The 19,824-nt window shown below is 54.8% G+C and overlaps 2 protein-coding genes and 1 long non-coding RNA gene across 5 annotated transcripts in view; 1 reads left to right on the forward strand and 2 right to left on the reverse strand.

The window, feature by feature from the left end:
* The window catches only part of RSRC1 (arginine and serine rich coiled-coil 1), a 139,672-nt gene extending 137,648 nt beyond the window's left edge, over positions 1–2,024 (reverse strand). Inside the window, exon 1 of one of the 2 annotated variants that reach the window (XM_084530005.1) lies at positions 1,958–2,024. The gene's annotated coding sequence lies outside the window, so the exon portion shown is untranslated. The remainder of the gene's footprint in view (positions 1–1,957) is intronic. The other variant, XM_084530007.1, reaches the window with a different exon arrangement.
* Positions 2,025–3,288: 1,264 nt separating this feature from the next.
* On the forward strand, positions 3,289–8,960 carry SHOX2 (SHOX homeobox 2). Of its 2 annotated transcripts, none has more exons than XM_084528818.1 (5): positions 3,289–3,969; positions 5,003–5,211; positions 7,150–7,207; positions 7,301–7,389; positions 7,775–8,960. In XM_084528818.1, the coding sequence occupies exons 1-5, from the start codon at positions 3,693–3,695 to the stop codon at positions 8,024–8,026; spliced, it is 885 nt and encodes a 294-aa protein (XP_084384944.1). In that variant the 5' UTR covers positions 3,289–3,692; the 3' UTR covers positions 8,027–8,960. The 2 variants fall into 2 exon arrangements, with proteins under 2 accessions (XP_084384944.1, XP_084384945.1); XM_084528819.1 differs by having other exon boundaries at positions 5,012–5,211.
* A 1,611-nt stretch (positions 8,961–10,571) lies between these two features.
* Positions 10,572–19,620, reverse strand: LOC311441282. The gene is made up of 3 exons (XR_014695869.1): positions 19,307–19,620; positions 14,680–14,766; positions 10,572–12,636 (listed from the first exon to the last, which is right to left on the reverse strand). It is a non-coding gene; the product is annotated as an uncharacterized lncRNA (long non-coding RNA).
* Positions 19,621–19,824: the final 204 nt, after the last annotated feature.

The following is a 19,824-nucleotide window of genomic DNA, read 5'->3' on the forward strand; positions in this document are numbered from 1 at the left end:
TTGGCAGATCACTGCATTAAGCGGCATTCCGAGCTAGTGAAACGTGGCGTGTAAATCTCAATTTCGTGTCTTCAGGACCAAAGACAAGTTACATGCCACGGCCCTTCTCTGTTGGAGGACAAGCCCTGCTGCAACCCGTGGAATCCCTCTGCTTTACACACACATGAGCCTCGGGAGCTCCAAGAAGCACCAGATGTAGACGAGCTGCAGGACAGGGGCATGGGGGTGACCAATGCTCTGCAAGTCCTTGAGTTTCCACTAGGAAAGAAGCTGCCAGAAGCAGACCTGATCCTGGAACAATTCGTGCACTCTCTTTCACCGGTGTCTTCGGATCGTCCCCTCAGCACATCGCACACATCTTCCTGTGAGGACACCTTGTAAAAACATAGCACTTGAAAGCAGCCTGTTATTAAGACCTGTATCAGAAAGTCAGATCAGAGAGGCACAGTCTCCTCACCACGACATCAGTGAGGCTCGTACTTTCCTGCCACTCTGCTGAATTTCTCAATGGGATGCTCACAGCCAGACCTGGTAAACTTCACGTCCCTGCTCTGGAGCAAAGGCTGTTACAGCACCTACAGACAGGTCTCCGGGCCTATTTGTAATACTTTGGTTTTGTTTAAGTCTTCTTTCTTAAAACTGATGCTGCAGCACTCTGGTTAACATGAGAGCAAAGCACATGTGCTCATCCACACCTGTGCCAAGAGAAACACCACCATCATGAACCTGAAACCAACTACCTACATTGGGCAAAACTACAAACAGCGCTATCAAGCTCACCACAAACAGCTAGCTAACCTCCTGCCCTGCACACAAAAACCTAGAGCAGACGTTAGGTACTAAGAAGCTTCATTTAGGGCCAACTTGCAGTAAATGCCAACCAGCGGCAATATTTAGGGGGCGTCTCTACCAAGATGTGCGTGCCCACCTTGAGGAGAGAATGGAGAAGTTGGCAGGAGATATCACTTGATGAGCTCCAGCCAGGAAATGATGCTAACTGAAGTGAAGTTATTGAGAAAGTTACTGAGCAACAGGCTCACTGCGTAGGATTCAGTGTTACCAACAGCAGTGGTGTTTGCAGGAAGAGGGAGACTGAAGACGAGGGGGGCAGTCCCTCTCAGCCAGCCTTTGTGTGCGTATAGATGAGAGCACCTTTGTATCTACCTCTCAATCCTGTAGTTACGTGGAAACTCTCCCAAACAATTCAGAAAAAACACTCTCAAGTGGAGGAAGAGGTTTGATTAGAAAAGGCAATGAGGCGATTTAATCTTATGAGGGCAACATCTGTTTTTAAATACTCATCCAGCGGTGTTTCTTTCCATAAGAACTTCCAGATCGCTAAGGAGAACCATCCAAAGGGCATCCACAAAGCCTCCTGCCAGAGCTGGCCACCTCGGAGGGAAATCTCAAGACGGGAGAGCCCCAGGAGCTGAGCTGCTCCTTGCAGCGCCTCCCTGGCGGCAAGAACCCAGGGCCACCAAGCGTGCCATGACTTCACCTCCTGGTTAAATACAGGCTATCCTGTTCGAGTATTTTGGTATTGTGAAAAAAAAACATTAATTTTGAACTTCCTAATTGCTCACCTATGACTTTGAACTGAGGCAATCTGTGATAACTGCGCTCCTACGTCCAACTTTGAACCCTTGAAAGTTAAACGGGGGGGCAGGGACAAGGCTCGAGGTGCCCGCAGCCACCCCAGGAACAGCCCCGAGGCCTCAGAGCCCAGCGCCCCCCGGAGCCGCCCCCCTCAGGGCTCCCCTCACGGCGGGGCCCCCCCCGGGCCCTCCCTCTCCATAGCAACGCGCCCGGGCCCTGAGGCCGGGCCCCCCTCACCCAGGCGCTGCGGGCCGGGACGCGGCGGAGCCGGGGCAGCCCCACCCGGCTCGGAGCCGCTCCCCGGTCCCGGAGCCGCTCCCGGTGCCGGTCCCGGTTCCCCCCCCCTCGGTCCCGGCCTTACCGGAGCGGCGGCGGGCGGCGGTTTGAGCTCAGCGCCTCGCAGGGCGCCGGGCAGGCAGCGGCAGCGCAGCGCCGAGCGCATCGAGCCCGCCAGGCAGCGCCGCCGAGCGCCGAGCACGCGATGCGCCGGGCACCGGGGGTGGGTTTGGGGATGGGGGGGGGGGGTTAAAAAAGGGGGGGATGGGGGTGAGAAGGGGGCGCTGGGGGTACCCCGAGGCCGGGAGCGGGGTGGGGGGGGGCTGCACTGCTTGTCACAACAAGAGGGGTCATGGGGGGCTGCCCCGTCGTGGGCTTGAGGCACCCGGAGAGGCTGGGGAGGGGGGGGGTCGGTGCCACGGTGCCCCCCGTTTTTAGGGGCTGTGGGGTTTGAGGGGGCTTCGTGGGCTGCAGGGGGGCCGGGGGCAGAGCCAGCAGCGTGGGCAGCCCCGCGACCTGCCCGCATCCAGCCCCCACGCAACGAATTCGCCCCCCCCCACGGAGCGCCGCGGGGCCGGGGCAGCGCTGGGGGCACGGCGGGGGCTCGGCCGCGATGCCCGGGGCTCGGCAGCACGGGGGGAGCCGCCGCCGGCCCGGCCCCGTTGGCAGCGGGGAGAGCTCGCCCCCGGGCCGCCCGCCCCCCCGTTGTGTGGCCCCGGGGCGCTGGGAGCGGGGTCCGAGCGCGATCGGGGCCCGCAAAGGTGGGGAGGGGGCGCTGGGGTTGGGGTGGGGGGCGCCGCGTCCTGCCCCGGCCCCGCCGTGTGAGCCCCGCGGGGGTTCAGCCGGGGAATCGGTGCCCGGGAGGGAGTTACAGAGCCGGGAATGGTTTATTGGGGTGGCAGAGAAGGTGCGAAACGAGGCGGCTGCTGTCAACCCAAGTACGGCCCTAACGGGATCTGGGCGACAAAGGGGGGGAAAAAAAAAAAAAAAAAAAAAAAAAAAAAAAAAATGTTAGCGGCAAACGGCGGAATTCGCCCCAAGCTGCTGCCTCCGTTCGCCGGATGAGAAAACGTCCGTGAGCCGCCCGTGCCCGTGCCCGGCCCCGGCAGCCGGCCCCTCGGCGCTGCGCTGGATCCGGGCGCCCACGGAGCCAACTTTGCCGGTTCCCCCGGTGCCGGGCTCGGCCGGGGGCGCTGCGAGGGTCCCGGCCCCTTCCCGGCCCCTGCTCCCCGCGGAGCCCCGCAGCGGGTGCGGGTGCGGAGCCTGCGCGCCCCCCGCCGCCTCCCTCCGTGGCCACTCCCCTGCAGCTCCGGCCCCTCTCTCCGCGCAGCGCTCGCCCGGGACCTCGCGGCGGGCCCGCGCTTAATTAAATTAATTAGGGCGCTGAGCGCGGCGGGCGGGCGGGCCGGCGGCGCCCTGGCCGCAGTGCCCCGCGGCGGGCGGGCGGGCGGCGCGGCCGGGCGGCGGAGAAGGGCTGCATTCAGAGCTCCGAGGGGAGGTAATTCGCCGGGAACAAGGGGCAGGCGTTGCAAAGTATAAATAGTGCCACTTCAATCGCCGCGTCGCTATCAGACCCCGAGAGCTGGCGCGGAGAGCCGCCCCGGCCCTGCACGTCGGGCGGCGCGGCACGGCTCGGCACGGCACGGCACGGCTCGGATAGCAGCGGCACGGCTCGGCACGGCACGGCTCGGCACGGCGCGGCACTGCTGGGCTCGGCACGGCTCGGCACGGCCGGGGGCGCCGCCGCCACCCCGCCCCGTGGATGCCCGCCCGGGGGGGCGGCACGGCGAGCCGGGGCAGCGCGCCCCTGAGCCGCGGCCATGGAGGAGCTGACGGCGTTCGTCTCCAAGTCGTTTGACCCCAAGGCGAAGGAGAAGAAGGAGCTCATCACCTACCGCGAGGTGCTGGAGAGCGGCCCCCTGCGCGGCGCCGCCGGCCCCCGGGAGCCCGGCGGCCCCGCGGCGGAGCCGGGCCGGGACGAGGCGGGCAGCCCCGCGGGGCGGGCGGGCGGCGGGCGGACCCCGCCGCGGGACCCCGACGCCGCCACCGCCGCCGCCGAGAGAGCCGCCGAGGCGGCCACCCCCAAGCTCAGCGACGGTAACGGCGGCACCGCGGGCGCCCCTTCCTCCGCGGCCCTCCGCCCTTCCTTCCCTCCCCTGCCCGCCTTCCCCCTTCCCCCGTCGGGGCGCTGCCCGTGCCCCCGGCCGAAGCGGCGGCCGCGGCGTCCCCGGTCTCCGGCAGGCGCCCGCCGCTCCCCGCGGCTCCCCCGAATCGCGGCCAGCCCAGAAGTTTGCGTTCAGATCTTGCGGCGAGCCTTGAACTCGCGCACCGCCCGACCCGCTCCTCCGGGGCGCACGGAACGAAAGCCGGGCCCCGGGGGCTGCCCCGTCCCCCCCGCGGGTACCGGCGGTGCGGGGCGGTGCGGGGCGGTGCGGGGCTGTGCGGGGCCGGGGGCTCCCCGCTTCGGTGCCCCCTCGCTTCCACCCCGCTGCCGGTGCCCCGGGTGCGGCGGGGAGGCAGCGGCCGTCCGAGCCCGTCCGCGGCGCTGCGCGGGGCCCCCGCCGTGCGCTGCCGCCCTTTTGTTCGTTTTTTGGTTTTGTTTTGTTCCGAGCGCCGGGATGCCGGGAGCATCTCCGGAAACGGCTCGGCGACAAATTTCTGCTAACGAACCCGGTGAACCGGGAGCCGCGGCCGGCCTGGGGTCGGCGGCAGCCCCGCGGCGCGCAGGAGCCGCGCAAACCCCGCGCAGGGAGCCCCGCGCACGGAGCCGCCGGTGCCGGGGACCGGCCCGGGGTTCGCAGCCACCGGCACCGGACCCACAGCCCCGAAACCCTCCGGAGCCCCCCGCGGGGAGCCTTTCTCGCCCTCTCGGGGCGCGGAGGGGCCGCGGGGCGCAGCCGCGACCTGTTGCTGCGCTTCCCCCCGGGCGGGCGGCGCCGCGGCCGGGCTGCGGGAGGAGGCGAGCGGAGCGCGGAGCCCCGAGCCCGGAGCCCGGAGCCGAGCGGCCGGGCCCGGTACGGCAGCGGCCGAGGAGGGCCTAGCACGGCCCCGGAGCTCAGGCCCGGCTCCCGGCTCGGCTCCGGGCCCGGCAGGAGGCCGGCTGCGGGCTGACCGCTCGTGTCGTGCCCAGTCTCCCCAGAGCTGAAGGAGCGCAAGGAGGATGCGAAAGCGATGGAAGACGAAGGGCAGACGAAAATCAAGCAGCGGCGGAGCCGGACCAATTTCACCCTGGAGCAGCTGAACGAGCTGGAAAGGCTTTTCGACGAGACCCACTACCCGGACGCCTTCATGCGGGAGGAGCTGAGCCAGCGGCTGGGGCTGTCCGAGGCCAGGGTGCAGGTAGCTCCGTGCGGGGCCGGGGGGGCTCGGGGCCGCGCCGCGGGGACCCCCGGGCTCAGGGGGGGCTCCGCACCCAGCTCCGCACCCGCTCGGGGTCCCCCGGGCTGCGCTGCGCTGCGCTCCCCGCTAGCGAGGGCGAGCTGCGGCTGTTAAGTTTATCGGGGCAGCGGCCGGAGAGTGAATTAGGAAGCGCTGAGTGCGGGCATTTTTATTGTCCGGCTCTCGTCGCAGTTCCTAAAGCGCCGGGGAAGCAGCGGGGCCGCGCACGGGCTGGCTTTGTTCGGCTTGCTGCCGGGCAGGGGTCGGGAGCCGCGGCTCCCGGGGGCTGCAGCTGCGAGCCCAGCCCCGGGCTGCCCCCGGAGCGCTCAAAAATCCTCTCCTGGGCTCGCTCCTGCGGCTGCTCCGGGCTGGAAGAAAGAGCAAGGCTCGGGCTTCGCCCGGCCGGGGAGGAAGGTAACTTCTGAAATTAGAACAAATGTAAGTGCTCCGGTGTATTTCCGTTTAATAATAAAAGAAGAGAAAATGATGGTCATTATTTGTTCGAACACATGGAGTAGTTTTAGGCCCCTAACATCTGCAGCTGCTAGAAAGTCCTGCTGTAACAGATACTCCCCCTCAATCTTTGTGCTTGTAGGCCACCATCTGCACCAAACTATGCGCGCGATCCTTGTGGGGTTTCCCTGCATCTCGCAGTGGGGTAAGGCCAGAAACAGAGCGGTCCCGTTGTACCGAAAAAGTAATAACGAGCAGCTTTTGTCACCGCAGCCTGACAAAAAGGAGCCTTCTTTTCCGCTCTGCCCCTCTCCCCTCGTTGCGTTTTGTTTTGTTTTGTGTTTTTTTTCCCTTTCCGGCCGAGGCAGCCACCTATTTATGCCGAACAAATCCGCACAAAACCCAAGCCGGAGCCGCTCGGCTCCGGCCCCGCGGGGAGCCCCGGGCGGGGGGCGGCTCCGGGGGCTGCTCCCCGCTGCCGTCGGGTCCCTCGGGAGCAGGCAGCGGGGTGCTGGTGCTGGTGCTGGTGCTGGGCTCCGCGGCTGCACCCTTCGGAAATCGCCGCGTTTGTTTCCACGGGAGGCTGCGGGCGAGCAGATTTTCCCTGGCTGGAGCAAATGACAGGGCAGGGGAAATTCGCATTTATATTTGTCTCTTCGAGCGAGACCTCAAAAAAAAAAAAAGGATGTATATATATACGTTTGTTTTCTTTTCTTTTTCTTTTTTTTTTTTTTTAATTTTATTTTTGTTCTGGCCGCGGGGAAAGGCTCGGTTGGCGGCTGTGGCTCGGAGAGGCAGCGCGCCGGGCTGCCTGCGCCCAGCAGCGGCTGCAGCCGCTGCCCTGCCCGCTCCGAGCGAGCACAACTTCGGGCTGGAAATGTGGCTCCACGATTTCATCCCCGGTGTTTAAACGTGTGTTCGGGGCTAACGCGCAGCCTTTTCTCTGGGAACAAATTAGATTATCATGATAATGAGACGATTATTCCGCTCCTGTGCTACACTCCGGTGCGCAGAGGAACGGAGAAATTCCAAACTTCTTTGTAGCGAAGCTTTTATGGCAGTAATTAGCACCAGCACCCCCCCAAAAAAAGGGAGTCGTTAAACACCTCGGTTTTAGTTTTTCTTGAAGGTGAAGCTAATTGATATCACAAGCTATTAATGAGCGCCTTCTTGCAGGTCTGACGGTGCGAGTGCCTAAACCCGGTACCGCGAGCTGGGGTTAGATATGGGGGGGCGACTTGGGTCCTGCTGCCCTGATGCGGAAAGGCGAGAGCAGGGCTGAGAAAACCCTTTATGGACGAGGACCCCCCTGCCCCGCGTGTCCCGTTAGGGTGTCCCCCCCCGCCGGGCTCCCCTTTGTCTCCGCGGTGCTTTCGGTGCTGATTTTTGGGGCGATTTCTCTCGCTCCCGCGGCGCGGCGTGACGCCGGCCCCCTTGTCCCCGCAGGTCTGGTTCCAGAACAGGCGAGCCAAATGCCGAAAGCAAGAAAACCAGCTCCACAAAGGTAGGGGGGGCCGGGGGGGGGCCGGCAGCGAGCCGCGGGTGGGTGGGCCACGCGTGGGGGCGGCAGCGCTGACCGCCTGCCCTCGCCCCGCAGGGGTGCTGATCGGCGCCGCCAGCCAGTTCGAAGCCTGCCGGGTGGCCCCGTACGTGAACGTGGGCGCGCTGAGGATGCCCTTCCAGCAGGCAAGGGGGCGCGGGGGCGCGCGTGGGGATGGGGATGGGGTCGGGGTCGGGGATGGGGATGGGGTCGTGGTCGGGGATGGGGATGAGGATGAGGATAGGGATGGAGATGGGGATGGGGATGGAGATGGGGATGGGGATGAGGATGAGGATGAGGATAGGGATGGAGATGGGGATGGGGATGATGATGGGGATGGGAATGGGGTCAGGGATGGGGATGAGGACGGAGATAGGGAAGGGGTCAGGGATGGAGACGAAGATGGGGATGGGGCCGGGGTCAGGGATGGAGTTGGAGATGGGGATGGGGAGGAGGATGGGGATGGGATTGGGGCTGGGGACGGCCCCGGGGCTGGGGTCTCCGCTGCCACGGGCGCCCGTGTCCCCGCAGGTTCAGGCGCAGCTGCAGCTGGACAGCGCCGTGGCCCACGCCCACCACCACCTCCACCCGCACCTGGCCCACGCGCCCTACATGATGTTCCCCGCGCCCCCCTTCGGGCTGCCGCTGGCCACGCTGGCCGAGTCCGCCTCCGCCGCCTCCGTGGTGGCCGCCGCCGCCGCAGCCAAGACCACCAGCAAGAACTCGAGCATCGCCGACCTCCGGCTGAAGGCCAAGAAGCACGCCGCAGCCCTGGGGCTGTGACCGGGGGGCAGCGGCCGCTCCTCCGGAGGGGAGCAGAGCTCGAAGCCAAACGGCGAGGAGAAGGGGGAGAGGAGAGACTGACGGGAGATATAATGCTTATTTAAAGAGTTAGACGAACTAGACGCGCAGCTGGGAAGTTCACAGGTTTTGAAACTGACCCTTTGTCTGCGAAGTTCACTTTAATACGAGAAATTTGATAAGAGAGGCGGGCCTCCTTTCACGTTGCATCAGATACTTGAGTTTAACAACCACGTCGGGAATAGCGACAAAAAGAAGAGAGAACGACGACGAAGAAGAAAGAAAGAAAAAAAAAAAAAAAAGAAAGAAAGAAAGAAAACGGAAGAGAGAGAGAGACAATGATTTCTCTGCGAATTTTTAATGGGAAACTGTCCGGGATACTTCCTCCAGCAGCATTCCGGGTTGCATGTATTTGTATTTCATTGATGGAGTCCTTTGATTCACTTGCACTTCACCCTCATCTTTAGTAGAAAAAACAAAACAAACAAACGTGGCTGGGTTCTTTCGCTTTTAATCTTGGAGGGAAGCAGAAAGAGAGGGAGATCAAGCACTGCCTTTCCCACTCTGAAATCTTTGCTGGTCGTTCGCTGTCCCACCTCCGAAATGAAAGGGAGCGGAAAGCGTCAGGAGCGCGGCGTGTGCCTCCCTCGCTGGGTCCCTCTTGTCCTGAGGGCAAAAAGAAAAAAAAAAAAAAAAAAGAAAAGAAAAAAAAAAAAAAGAAAGAAAGAAAAGGAAAGAAAGTATTTAATTCCCAGCCGCCACTTCACACAACGGCCAATTCCAATAAGAGGTACTGGGTACATGTAAAATATGTTGATACACACGAACAAAGTTTATTTTGGCTATAACTTGTGAATTGATAGTTGACTGTCAAACATTTACATTTTATCTCATAAAGGTGTATCTATTCACGTAATCTTGTGATTTATTTTATGATTTTTGGTTGATTTGGAAGACGTATAGCTATTTAACCTGGGGTACCTCGAGGGGTGGCTGCTCCCCCAGCCGGCCCCTCCTGCTCCTTGCCGGGAACGAGGGAAAGCTCTTCTGCGCGAACTTTGGTATGGACGGGCTTTGTATCTATTTGTTCTCCATGAAAACGAAATTATTTATATTGACCATATTTTTTCTAGTGTATTTTAAGTTATTTAAAAAAGGAAAAAAAAAAAAAAAAGATGCTGTTATTTCATTACATTTGTTGTCAGTACAATATATTTTGTTTCGCTCAGGTTTGCTTCACCTTTTGTCAATCCGTTTTCCGACGTCGCAAATTTCGATAAGTGCCAAGCAATGAATTTTAGACACTTTGCGGTCTTTTTGGGGCCGAGGGGGGCGAGGTGCCGCTGCTCCCGCCCCCCGGAGCCTCCCGGAGCCCTGCCGCCCCCCGCCGCGGTTTCGGTAGAAAGCGGGCCGGTGGAAGCGACTTCGCAATTGTGTCTTTTGCAAGTTTTGTCAAGTTCCCTCAGGTAATAAAATCGAGGAAAGTGCACTGGCTCGCAATGTTTTCCGCCCTCCCGCAGCGCCCGAGCCCGCACGGAGCCGCCGCCCGCAGCCCCGGGAGGAGCGGGGGTGGCGAGGGGATGGCGCCCGTTGTGAGGGGACTCGACCGCCATGGGGGGCTCTGTGAGGGGAAGGAGCCCGCCATGGTGTCCCTGTGAGGAGAAAGGACCTGCCGCGGGGTCCCTGTCAGGGGACGCGTTCGCCATGGTGTCTCTGTGAGGGGACGCGCCCGCCATGGGGGTTCTGTGAGGAGGAGGCGCCCGCCACGGTGTCCCTGTGAGGGGACGCGCTCGCTGTGGGGTCCCCGTGAGGGGAAGGCTCCCACTATGGGGCTTTCCGTGAGGAGAAGGCGCCCGCCATCGTGTCCCTGTGAGGAAAAAGCTCCCGCCATGGTGTCCCTGTGAGGAGAAGGCTCCCACTATGGGGCTTTCTGTGAGGAGAAGGCTCCCGCCATGGTGTCCCCGTGAGGGGCCGCTCCCGCCGCTCGCTGCGGGATGGCGCCCGCCCCGCTGCCCCGTGAGGAGCCGGCGCCCGCCGCCGTTCCCCGGCTCCCAGCCCCGTGAGGGGACCCCGGCTCGGCTGGGGAAGGAGAGATCTCGGCGGAGAAGGGCTCCCTCCATCCCTCCGTCCCTCCTTCCCTCGGGCAGAAGGCGGCCCGGCAGCGGGAGCAGCGGGCAGACAGCTCGGGCGTCTGTCTGCTGCTGGAGGGATAGATTTTACGCTGAGTAAAAAAGCAGCTTTATCCAAACAAAAGTAAGATCCTGCTAATTATAAAGTCAATAAAACTAACGGTGGTGTCGATTGATCCGTGAATAAAGGAGTTAATTAATATGTGCGCCAGTTGCTAATATCGCAGCCCCGGCCCCGTGGCCCCGCCGCCGGCACCTGAAGCACGGCCTCGAATAAATTCACTGTCCCGAATAAATTCACCTCACGGCCCCTGCCCGAAGCCCAGCTGGGTTTTAAACACGGTCCTGGGCAGGTTGTGGATGCCCGTGATGGATACGTACAGCGTGGGGTTCAAATCTTTACAATCTGCTCAGATATTGGCATGTCTGTCCTCAAGATGATTGTAATAAAAAGCATGAAAAATGTACTTTCATCATAACAGAGAAAGACGATTGGACGGTATAAGAGAACTGTGTATTTTTTAGCACAGCTGTGATTAAAATAAAATACTCTTAACAGGATATTTTTGGACAGGAATACTGACATTCCTGGTTTCCTTGGGCTAGAATACCTAATAAGTCTATAGGCCTACAGAAGTTGGCCAGAACTCTCCTGTTTCTATTTTATTTCTCAGAGTGTCTGAACTTATATATATAAAAAAAAAAAACGTAGGTTTCATTAAATTTAATTATGGACATTTCACGAGTCAGCCAATGCATATACAATATATGCATTCTGTAGATAAAATTTTAGCATGGGATTAATGTGGAGATGTACTGGCATGAGAAGGGGATTTAGGGAAGAGATCAAATAAATCACGTAGCAAGGAGTAAACACCTGTTTCTGTCCTCGTAGAGCCCATCGCGTGTTCACAGCATGAATGTATGCAGATTCTTGCCCAGTGAAGTAGCAGTTTCCACATTTTGCTCGCTCCCCGCAGTAACGCAGCGAGGTGAGCACTGCGATGGCAGCCAGATGTCTCACACAAAACTCAGACCCCACGGTGCTAACCCCTATCAGCCCTCAGCTCTCGATACAGGAACACTTACAAGAGGGAAAGAATAAGAAAGAAAAAAAAAACCCACTCTTTTCCAGGGTGAACAGTGCTGTTTTTAAAAAGCGCATAAAGCTGTGCTAAATACTGGGTATGAAATTGCTCTGTCTAATCTTGTTCATCAGCAGCTCGGCTTTCCTGCAGGCAGAGCTGGTAAGCGGCACACTTAAACTTGCCTTTCGGAAAAGCAGCAGCAGATCTATTGAGCGTACATGGGTCCAGCCGAAGGCTCTCCGCAGCAGCAGCGTGGCCGTGCAAGTACGGCAGTCCCGCGAGCAAGCTGCAGCTGAATGCTCAAGGAATAAATAATGTGTTTTCTGTAGCAGCAAACACTGTGCTAACTCCTGCCCAGTAAATATTGATACTTGTCCAACTTTGTGGCCGTTCCCATTTTGTTCACCCTTTATTCTCTATTTCTCACAGATTCTGAGCCTGTTCATCCTTCCTGCGAAGTAACAACAGGTGAAAGTGCACCTTAAAGGTCATCTAGTTTATATATTAAAAAAGCACAACAGATCTGTTTCACTTTCGCATTTTTTGGTTGTGCGACAAAGTCCTGAAAGGAACTGGAAAAATTGTGCTTTTTTAAGCCTTCCCAATATTTAAGCTGCAACTGCCCCTGGTTTTGATAGAGGATCTGATAAGTGTTTTCAGAAATGTGGGTTGTCACTGCTCAGGACTTCAATGAGTGGCCAGGTCTTCTCTCCAGATGTTCTTTAGGCAATTAAGCTGGTGCGAATGAAGAAAATTCTGAGGATTTTCTACACCATGAACCTTACTAGTCTGGTTGCACAGCATATAGGATTTTAGCTTTTTGGATGCATTTACACTGTTCTGCCAGTCCTTACTCACTTTGCTGACTGGACAGAAGCTAAATTTCTGATGGAAAAATGAGCGGAGCCCTTGATGCCCGTCATCTTTTTATGTTATAACAGCATGCCTCCTTTTCCTCCTTTTGTCAGAGAAAAGCAGCCAGCCCCCATCTGGAGGCTGCTTTCAGCTTTTGGCTGCCAGGTGCAGGCGAAGGCTCCTGAAGCACCGCTTCACCTGGCTCGTGCCGCCGGGGATGAAGGCTGCAGCGCTCTGAGTGCTGTGCTCGTGTGGTGGCACCCATGCTTTGCACCGACATGTGGCTCTTCCTTCGTGATGCAGGAGGCAGCCTCTTTCCAGCAATAATGTTTTAAACTCATACGAGAACTTAAACTTTACTCAGAGGGGAGGGAAGCCAGAAGAACGAGGAAGGAAAAGCCGCTGCTTTGCTCCAGTGACTAGTGCTGTATAACCTGCCTGCTCCGGTGGTCTCAGTAAGGAGGTCATTTGGATGCTGTCCTTTTTTCCGCTGCTCCAGCCTCAAGTTGCTTGCTCATTTCTGCAAGATAATGGAGGAAAATATGTACCCAAATGAGAGCTGCAGCACATTTTGCAAGCCTTTACTTAACCCTTCTGTGTTAAACTTTTAAGTACTGCACCTCTGAAAGACATGTTTGAGAAAACATTTTCCTTTACAACAAAACTTTTATGGCCTTTGCACGTCAGACATGCTGCTCATTAAATATTCTTGGGACACTAGCAATCTCCTTTTACACGGGTAAAAATCATCCAGGGAATAACACCAATTCAAAATTCTGAAACCGGGAGGTACGAAATGCATTCACTTGCAAAATGCAAGGAAATCTGAAGTTAGCAGCAGCCAAAGCCATTCTGAAAGCACCAAGGGTACAGATTGATGGCTGGTAAAATAGTCCCAGAATCTTTCATGAACATCTTCTTTGGGTTAATTAGGAGAAGAAGGAAAAGAGTTTTGATAACACATTAAGAAAGTCCAGCTGCACCCCAGCTCAGGCTGACACTCGGTGTGTTGCAGGTTAACCCCCACATCAGCACTCCACGCTCAGCTTTCCCACTGGGATCCTGAAGCATACCCATGGGCAGGAACAACCTGGGCAGCTGGGTGACCGTGGGCTCCACCAGCAGGTGCCTGCTCTTTCTCCCTGGTGTTGAAAACATTGATGTGTCTGAAAACATCCCCCTCAATTCAGCACCTCCTGGAGAAGGCAGCAAGAAGACACAAGCTAATCAACCATTGCTTCCATCTGACAAAGTGCCCAGTGTTTGCTGATGTCCCACCTTCATGATTTGGATGCTCACTTCAGTAGCATCCACCACACCTCTACTATTGCTCAAGCTCTCTGGGTTTGCATCAAGTGGTCTCGAGTCACTGGGAAATGGTAAATGCTGGCAATTTTGCAGGGGGGACTCAGCAGCTGTGGGGTCTTACTGGTTTCACAGCTCCTGCTCTCCCACAAACCCAAACATTTTAACTCTCCATTTATCTACCTTTGACCAGCACCTTGGTGCTTCAGTCTCCTGCTCCAGCAAGACACCAACACGCTCTGTGCACTCCGTAACAGGGGGGAACATTTTGTAACTCATACTAGGTGGCCACTGCCTTAAGAGCAATGCAGACCCACTGCATTTTCTTTTCTGACAGAAGGAGAAAACGTCCCACTGGTCACTGATGGTGACAACACCAGAAGCAGCCTACACAACATGGCAGAGTTTTCCCACACATGAACTGCTTGTCCTAGAAAGAGGGGGTACCTCGAGCCCTGCAGAGCCAGACCAGGGTGTCCCCACAAAGAGCTGAGCTGGGCCTGGGATCACACCGGCATCGCGGCACCGTGCAGGCAGTCGGTGTTAGCAGCAACGCTTACAGGGCTCCGAGCTGTCCCCTCGGTAAATATTTAAGCAGCGGAAACTTGGCTGGCGCTGACCGAGAGAGGTTGTTCTGCTGGAAATTAAGACACTGCCTGTAGCCCATTAGCAAATAGCTGCGAATGCTCGGAACATCTTTTACGCCATTCCTTTACTTAACGTGTATACATTATTTATTATGCAGGTTCTCTTTTAAGAAATATTTAGATTTGGAAGTGTTTTGACATGTGGTAATCTTTAGGAAGAAGGTAAACACACTCTTTTTTAAAGAAAATGTAAATAAAGTATTCCCCAAAATATCTCCCAGAGGTTAAATGCAGGACAATGGAAACCACATGGAAACGCCACCGCTGGCCCCGCGCACTTCCACCCACCCGGTGACCGCAGCAGAAATCCTGCTCGGCTCAGGACCACGGGGCAGAACCGGCAGGAAGGAGAAAACAACGGGCTGATGAATGAACTGGTTGTGATACATCTTAAATCTCTGGTTTAGAATACTGTAATTAGTTGGGCAGCCAGTAATTAAAGTAAACAGCATTGCTATGGCTTTTGTCCTTACGGTGGGAAGGCACACAAACTGATTTGTGTGGTTTCTGGCAATTTGGGGGTGATTTTTCTCCCTGTTCAGTACCTGCAGGTGGGCTCTGGGTCCTTCTGCTGCGGATCTGGTGGCACAGGGAGCGGGCCGGGCTCTTACCTGGTGCACGTGGTGGTAGCGCTGCCTTGCGCTCGCTGCACGGGAACGTTCCTGGTCCTCGGTGGGTTTTATCCCTGTTGCACAGAGCTGACAAATAATACGAAGCAGATGAGCATTTTTACATATGTAATCAGCTTAATTACAGAAATAGTTTACAATATTTTCCTACCTAGGCAAAGCGTTTTGTACGCATTTCAGAAGTAATTTAGCCACAGCAATATTTCTAAAGGAAAGATAAACATTTGCAATTCATAAATTACTTTATATTCAGATGCAATTAGTTTAGATTAATTTCTAATGGGCTCATTTTGCTTGTAATCAAGGACTTATTTTCCAGGGCCGGGGAAGTGACTGTGAATTTTCTCTCAGAGCTTTCTTTCATAACATCTGTACTGAGACTTCTCGGTTAAACAATGGAAAGGCAGAATTTACAGAGTGTCAGTTCCCCGCACTGCTCGTGGAAAAAGATGAATTAAGCCTTCTGTTAGAAACGGAACATATATACTTCAAAACAATTGTTATTAGCCACGATACGTCCAGGGTCAGGCTAACTTATGGATGATGTATTCCTGGGAGTAATTCATCTTTATGGCTATTTCAAGTGCGAATGCATTTAAAAATTTTTAAGCTTTTGCATCAGTTTAATGCACGTCCCACTTAGTTTTGAGAAAAAAAAATGAAAAATTAACGTTCACCAGGGGTTGCATTTGTTTTTAACTATTTCCTGTGTGCTCATTGTTCGTTACCACAGAGGAACATGTGGTGGCTCAGCATACCTCAAGTGCTGTCAATAAGGAAATGGTAAATTTGGTCTTGTCTAATTTCAGAAGACTCGAAGCAATAGCTTGCAGATACACGGATTAACGTTAGGGGCTCAGGCATGCAAAGATAATGACTAGAGCAGAGAGAAGAGTTTTAGTTTTGCCTTCGGTAATCATAAATGCCACATGTTTAAAAAAAAACTCGTGCTTTTGTATTTTAACAGATATAAAATTGGGATAGCCATAACTTCAGTTTTAGACAGCTAACTTCTGCACACACTGCTTAGCTCCCCAAAGTTCTCAATAAAACTAAGAAAAGCTTTAAAAAGAAAAATCACACTTAATATTTCCAGGTTGCTGGGCTATCACCGTGCCGGGGCTGGTGGCCAGGAAGGCTAAGGTGTATTTTGGGGTGATCTACACTTGGGATCAGCCCCTGGCATGGCACCAAGCTCACAGAGCCATCTGCACAGGGAGCTGTGGCACATCCCTGGGCAAATGTACATCCCCTGTGCAAACCCAGCTCTCTGAAGCATCGTTTTGCAGCTTTGTGTCTCCTCTGGAGGAAGCTGGAAGGATGGGCACGAGCCAGGCTGTCCAGAAGAGGTGCTGCAAAATGGAAAATTTCAGGTTTGTGCTCAGAAGAAATGCATTCCCCGCAAATCGCATTTTTCCTTGATTTCTTCAGTACCGCTATTGAGCAAGCACAACCTTGTTTAGCTTAAAAGATCTAAGAAAATTATAGCCTAGGGCTCTTGGCTGGTGTCTGAGTGTTTCTCTTGTCATTGAAGTCCCGGAGAACAGTTTAAGACCAAATGTCCATCGCTACTCTCTCGCTCGGCACTACAGACGGTTTGCCCTGGGACACCGAGGAAGGCATCAAATGCGGACAGGCTGCAGCACGGGCTCGTGTTAAAAATGCACACAGCTATTGAACGTGGTCCCAGCAGGGCGACAGCGAGCTTGTCGCACTGCTTGCTTTCAAGTGGCCACAGGTATGACTGTGAAAAGCATCGAGTCGCCGTGAAATTAGGCTGGATCAGACATATAAATAAACCAGAAACGCCTCTTTGAGACAAATTGGTATTGAACCCTGAATTCCAACGTTCTGGCCATGGCTAAAATAATTAATCCTATAAAGCAATCTCCTGCCCTTATCTGTGTGTGCAGGGACAGGGCAGGCACCCAGCCACTGCTAAGGGCCGTGTGCATGCAACACATGGCAGGGAAGCATGAGGGAAGCAGAGCCTGAAGCAGCAGAAGAGGAAGGAGAGAAGGCAAAATGCCTGGAGAGGAAGGCAGATGCGTCGATGGTCATGGTGACTGCCAAGGGGAGCAGGGACTGTGAACAACCAGAAGTGCTTTCTGCCCAGCAGGCTGTGTTTGGGGAAACTGCACTTGGTGAACCGGCATACATAAGCAGCGGTGTATTCATGGAAGACTTTACCCACTCATCAATTTGTTTTCCCAAATTAAACAACCCAGAAGAGCCTGGGCAGTAAGTAGCTATGGCACACAGGCTAGCAGGACTTCCCCTCGGGCCAGATCTGCTCTCATAATGGCACGAATTCAGAAGGAAAAGAATAGAAGGGGATGTCCACAGTTTGGCCCTTGAAACCTCATCATCTCGTGCACATTTATGTCCCAACAGAAAGACCGGCATCATAGACTATACCCCAAAAATTAAATTTTCGTATACCCATTAATCCATCATCCATTAATGGCCACTGTCTCCATAATCCGCAGTGGCAGGGAAGCCAAAATGCCTTCAGGGCTGCCGGAGGCTCCCTTTGCTGGCGAGGCAGGGGGAGCACCCCCTGGACGAGGTGCGGGACGGCCGGGCTCCTGCTCCATGGGCTCCTGCCCTCCTGGGGACGGGGAGGGAGACCCTGCTGCAGGGACGGCAGCTCTTGTGGGATTGTGATGCCTTCCCCTGCTGGAAGGGCAGGTGCAGGAACAAGAAGTAAGGCAGAGGATGAAAAGGTTGGCACTTGTGACTTACCTTTCTCCCCACCTAAGTTTTGCTTGATATTTTTTGCAAACCATCTGAATAGCTAGTCTTACCCTGGCTGTGAAAAAACTGATAATCATTGAATACAATCAATGCAAATATTATTATTATTATTTTTTTTATATAACCGTCTTTCCTCATTTCAATGAGATGTTTCAATGGGTTGTGACCGAATTGGAAGCCTAATGAGCAGTACCCTCTGTTGCTGAGATCAGTTGGCATAAGTGTAACTTCACAATGTAGGAGCTTTTTTTTTTTCCCCCCAACATCCCTCTTAAAGAAAGTTTAAATCTAGAAAATGAATTATTCCTAAATTGAATCTGGTGCCCAAAATAAAGAGTTGTTTTAACATCTCCTTGTACAGATCCGCATCTCCACGGCCAGAGCACTGCGCCCCTTGCTTGGGAGCAAGCAAGCACCAGGCTCACAAGCAAACAAAAACCAGCACCCCCCGTGCACGTAACCCTACAGCACTGCAACGTGCGTGCACGAGGACTGCAGGCTCAGGCCACGTCCCCCAGCTGAATTGAAACCCTCCTTCGTTCCTAAGACACCCCCACTGGGTTCTTGACAGATTTGATGTAACGTTAACGGTATTTAATAAAGTATCTCTAGATTGAAAAATACTGGTTCAATATCAGAGAGAGGAAAGGCTGACTAATCTGATTACATTCCTATGATCACTTTTATAAGCATTTTTATAGGATTTATTGTTCGGACTCAAACAAATTGGGCTGTCAGAAAAAACAACAGCCACAACACCTTCTTATGGAGGGTTATTACGTGGTTGATTTTAGCTGATATTGTTTCTGTGCTCCAATGAGAACTGAGCAAATTATTGACGATCTTCGTGTAATATTGGGTTGATCTTTAAAACATGTACTTCAGCGGGCGTTTCTCTTTCCCCGTGTCTGCTGTCTGCAAAAGCTTTAGTAAACACGGGTATCTGTGGCAATGCTGACCACAACAGCATATTTTATTTGTTGAAAATCAGTTTCGTATTGTAATAAAGTATATTTGCTGTGGCAGCCTGTTTTTTTCCCCAAGACTGATTTATACCTGTCCAGACAGCCAAAGAAAAATGTCTTAAGACTTAAACGCAAAATTCTATTACCCAAAGTATTGTCTCCCAAATTCGTATAGTGAACTGTCTTTGAATTTCTAGATTAAAACTGAATTCTGGTTAATTTAAAGTAACAAAGAAACAACAGGAAAGCCTTGAGCCGTGCTACCACCTGGCAAACAGAGAGGGAACGGCCTGGCACGGCCAAGGGCTCGCAGCCAGCCGAGGAGATGGGGTGGGCAGGAGCCACGGGGTCCTCTGGCAGGTCTGAGAGGGCAAGGAGGGAAGCCTCCAGTGAAAACATTGTGGAAACCTTCCTCCTAAATAGTCTTCTTGAAGATATTCCTACTCCGTGACGGCCTGCAGGTCTATAATGAGGTGCTCAGCTGGCCTCCACAGCCAGGCTCTGTGATGAGCAGCAGATCTGCCAAACACAACAGCGTGAGGAGGACACGAGGAGAGGCAGGGACATTTACAGATGGACACATGGGTTGGAAGGAGGCAGAGGGGAGCTGAAAGAACAAATGAAAAGCAAGAAATGACTAAGTTCGGAAACATTATTTGTATTCTTTGGCAGACCATTAACTTTCTGAAGATGCTTTCTTCTCATATCTCTCTGACCAAGACCTGTTTCTCAGCTATTGCTGATTTTTCCCACTGAAATAGCACTATTTATAACAGATTTTGGTTGAGCTTGTAGCTGGCAGCTTAGCAAGCTGGATTCATACCACACTAACCAGTCATGGGTGCAGCTCGGTTGCTGCCAGTTCAACTCCTCCAGCCGTGACTCACCCAGAAGCAGCAGAGGACCCGTGCATCACGTCCAGCCTCACATCTCCAGCACCATCCGAACCTCAGCGCTTCTCCCTCCAGCTCTCCCAGCCCCATGGCCACATCACAGCTGCAGGAGGGAGCTCTTCCCATGCCCCAACTTGCCAAGGATTCCCTTTAGGAGCAGTTCAGGGGGATTATCCTTACAGCATGGAGCTTGTCCATGTGCTCCCCCCGCTGCACGCCCCACAGAGGAGTTTCCAGCCTCAGCTGCTGGAGGTGAGCTCCAAATGCACCCAGCAAACAGGTCTGGCAGCCTTTTTCCCCCATCTATCACCACTCCTCACCGTCCTGGGATTTAAATACATCCCCTGCCCTCACCCTGTCTCTCTGAGTGATTTCAGGTGTGGGGACCATTTCAGAGTGCCCATGGGGAGGGGTTCCTGCACCCAACCATCACCACAGCATGGCTCTGCTGCTTTTTAAACCAAGGGATCACACATGCAAGGAAAGGAAAAATGGTCAGTTATACACTAAAA

The sequence above is a fragment of the Aythya ferina genome (genome assembly GCF_964211825.1).
Source record: "Aythya ferina genome assembly, chromosome: 9".
NCBI classification, from domain to species: domain Eukaryota; kingdom Metazoa; phylum Chordata; class Aves; order Anseriformes; family Anatidae; genus Aythya; species Aythya ferina.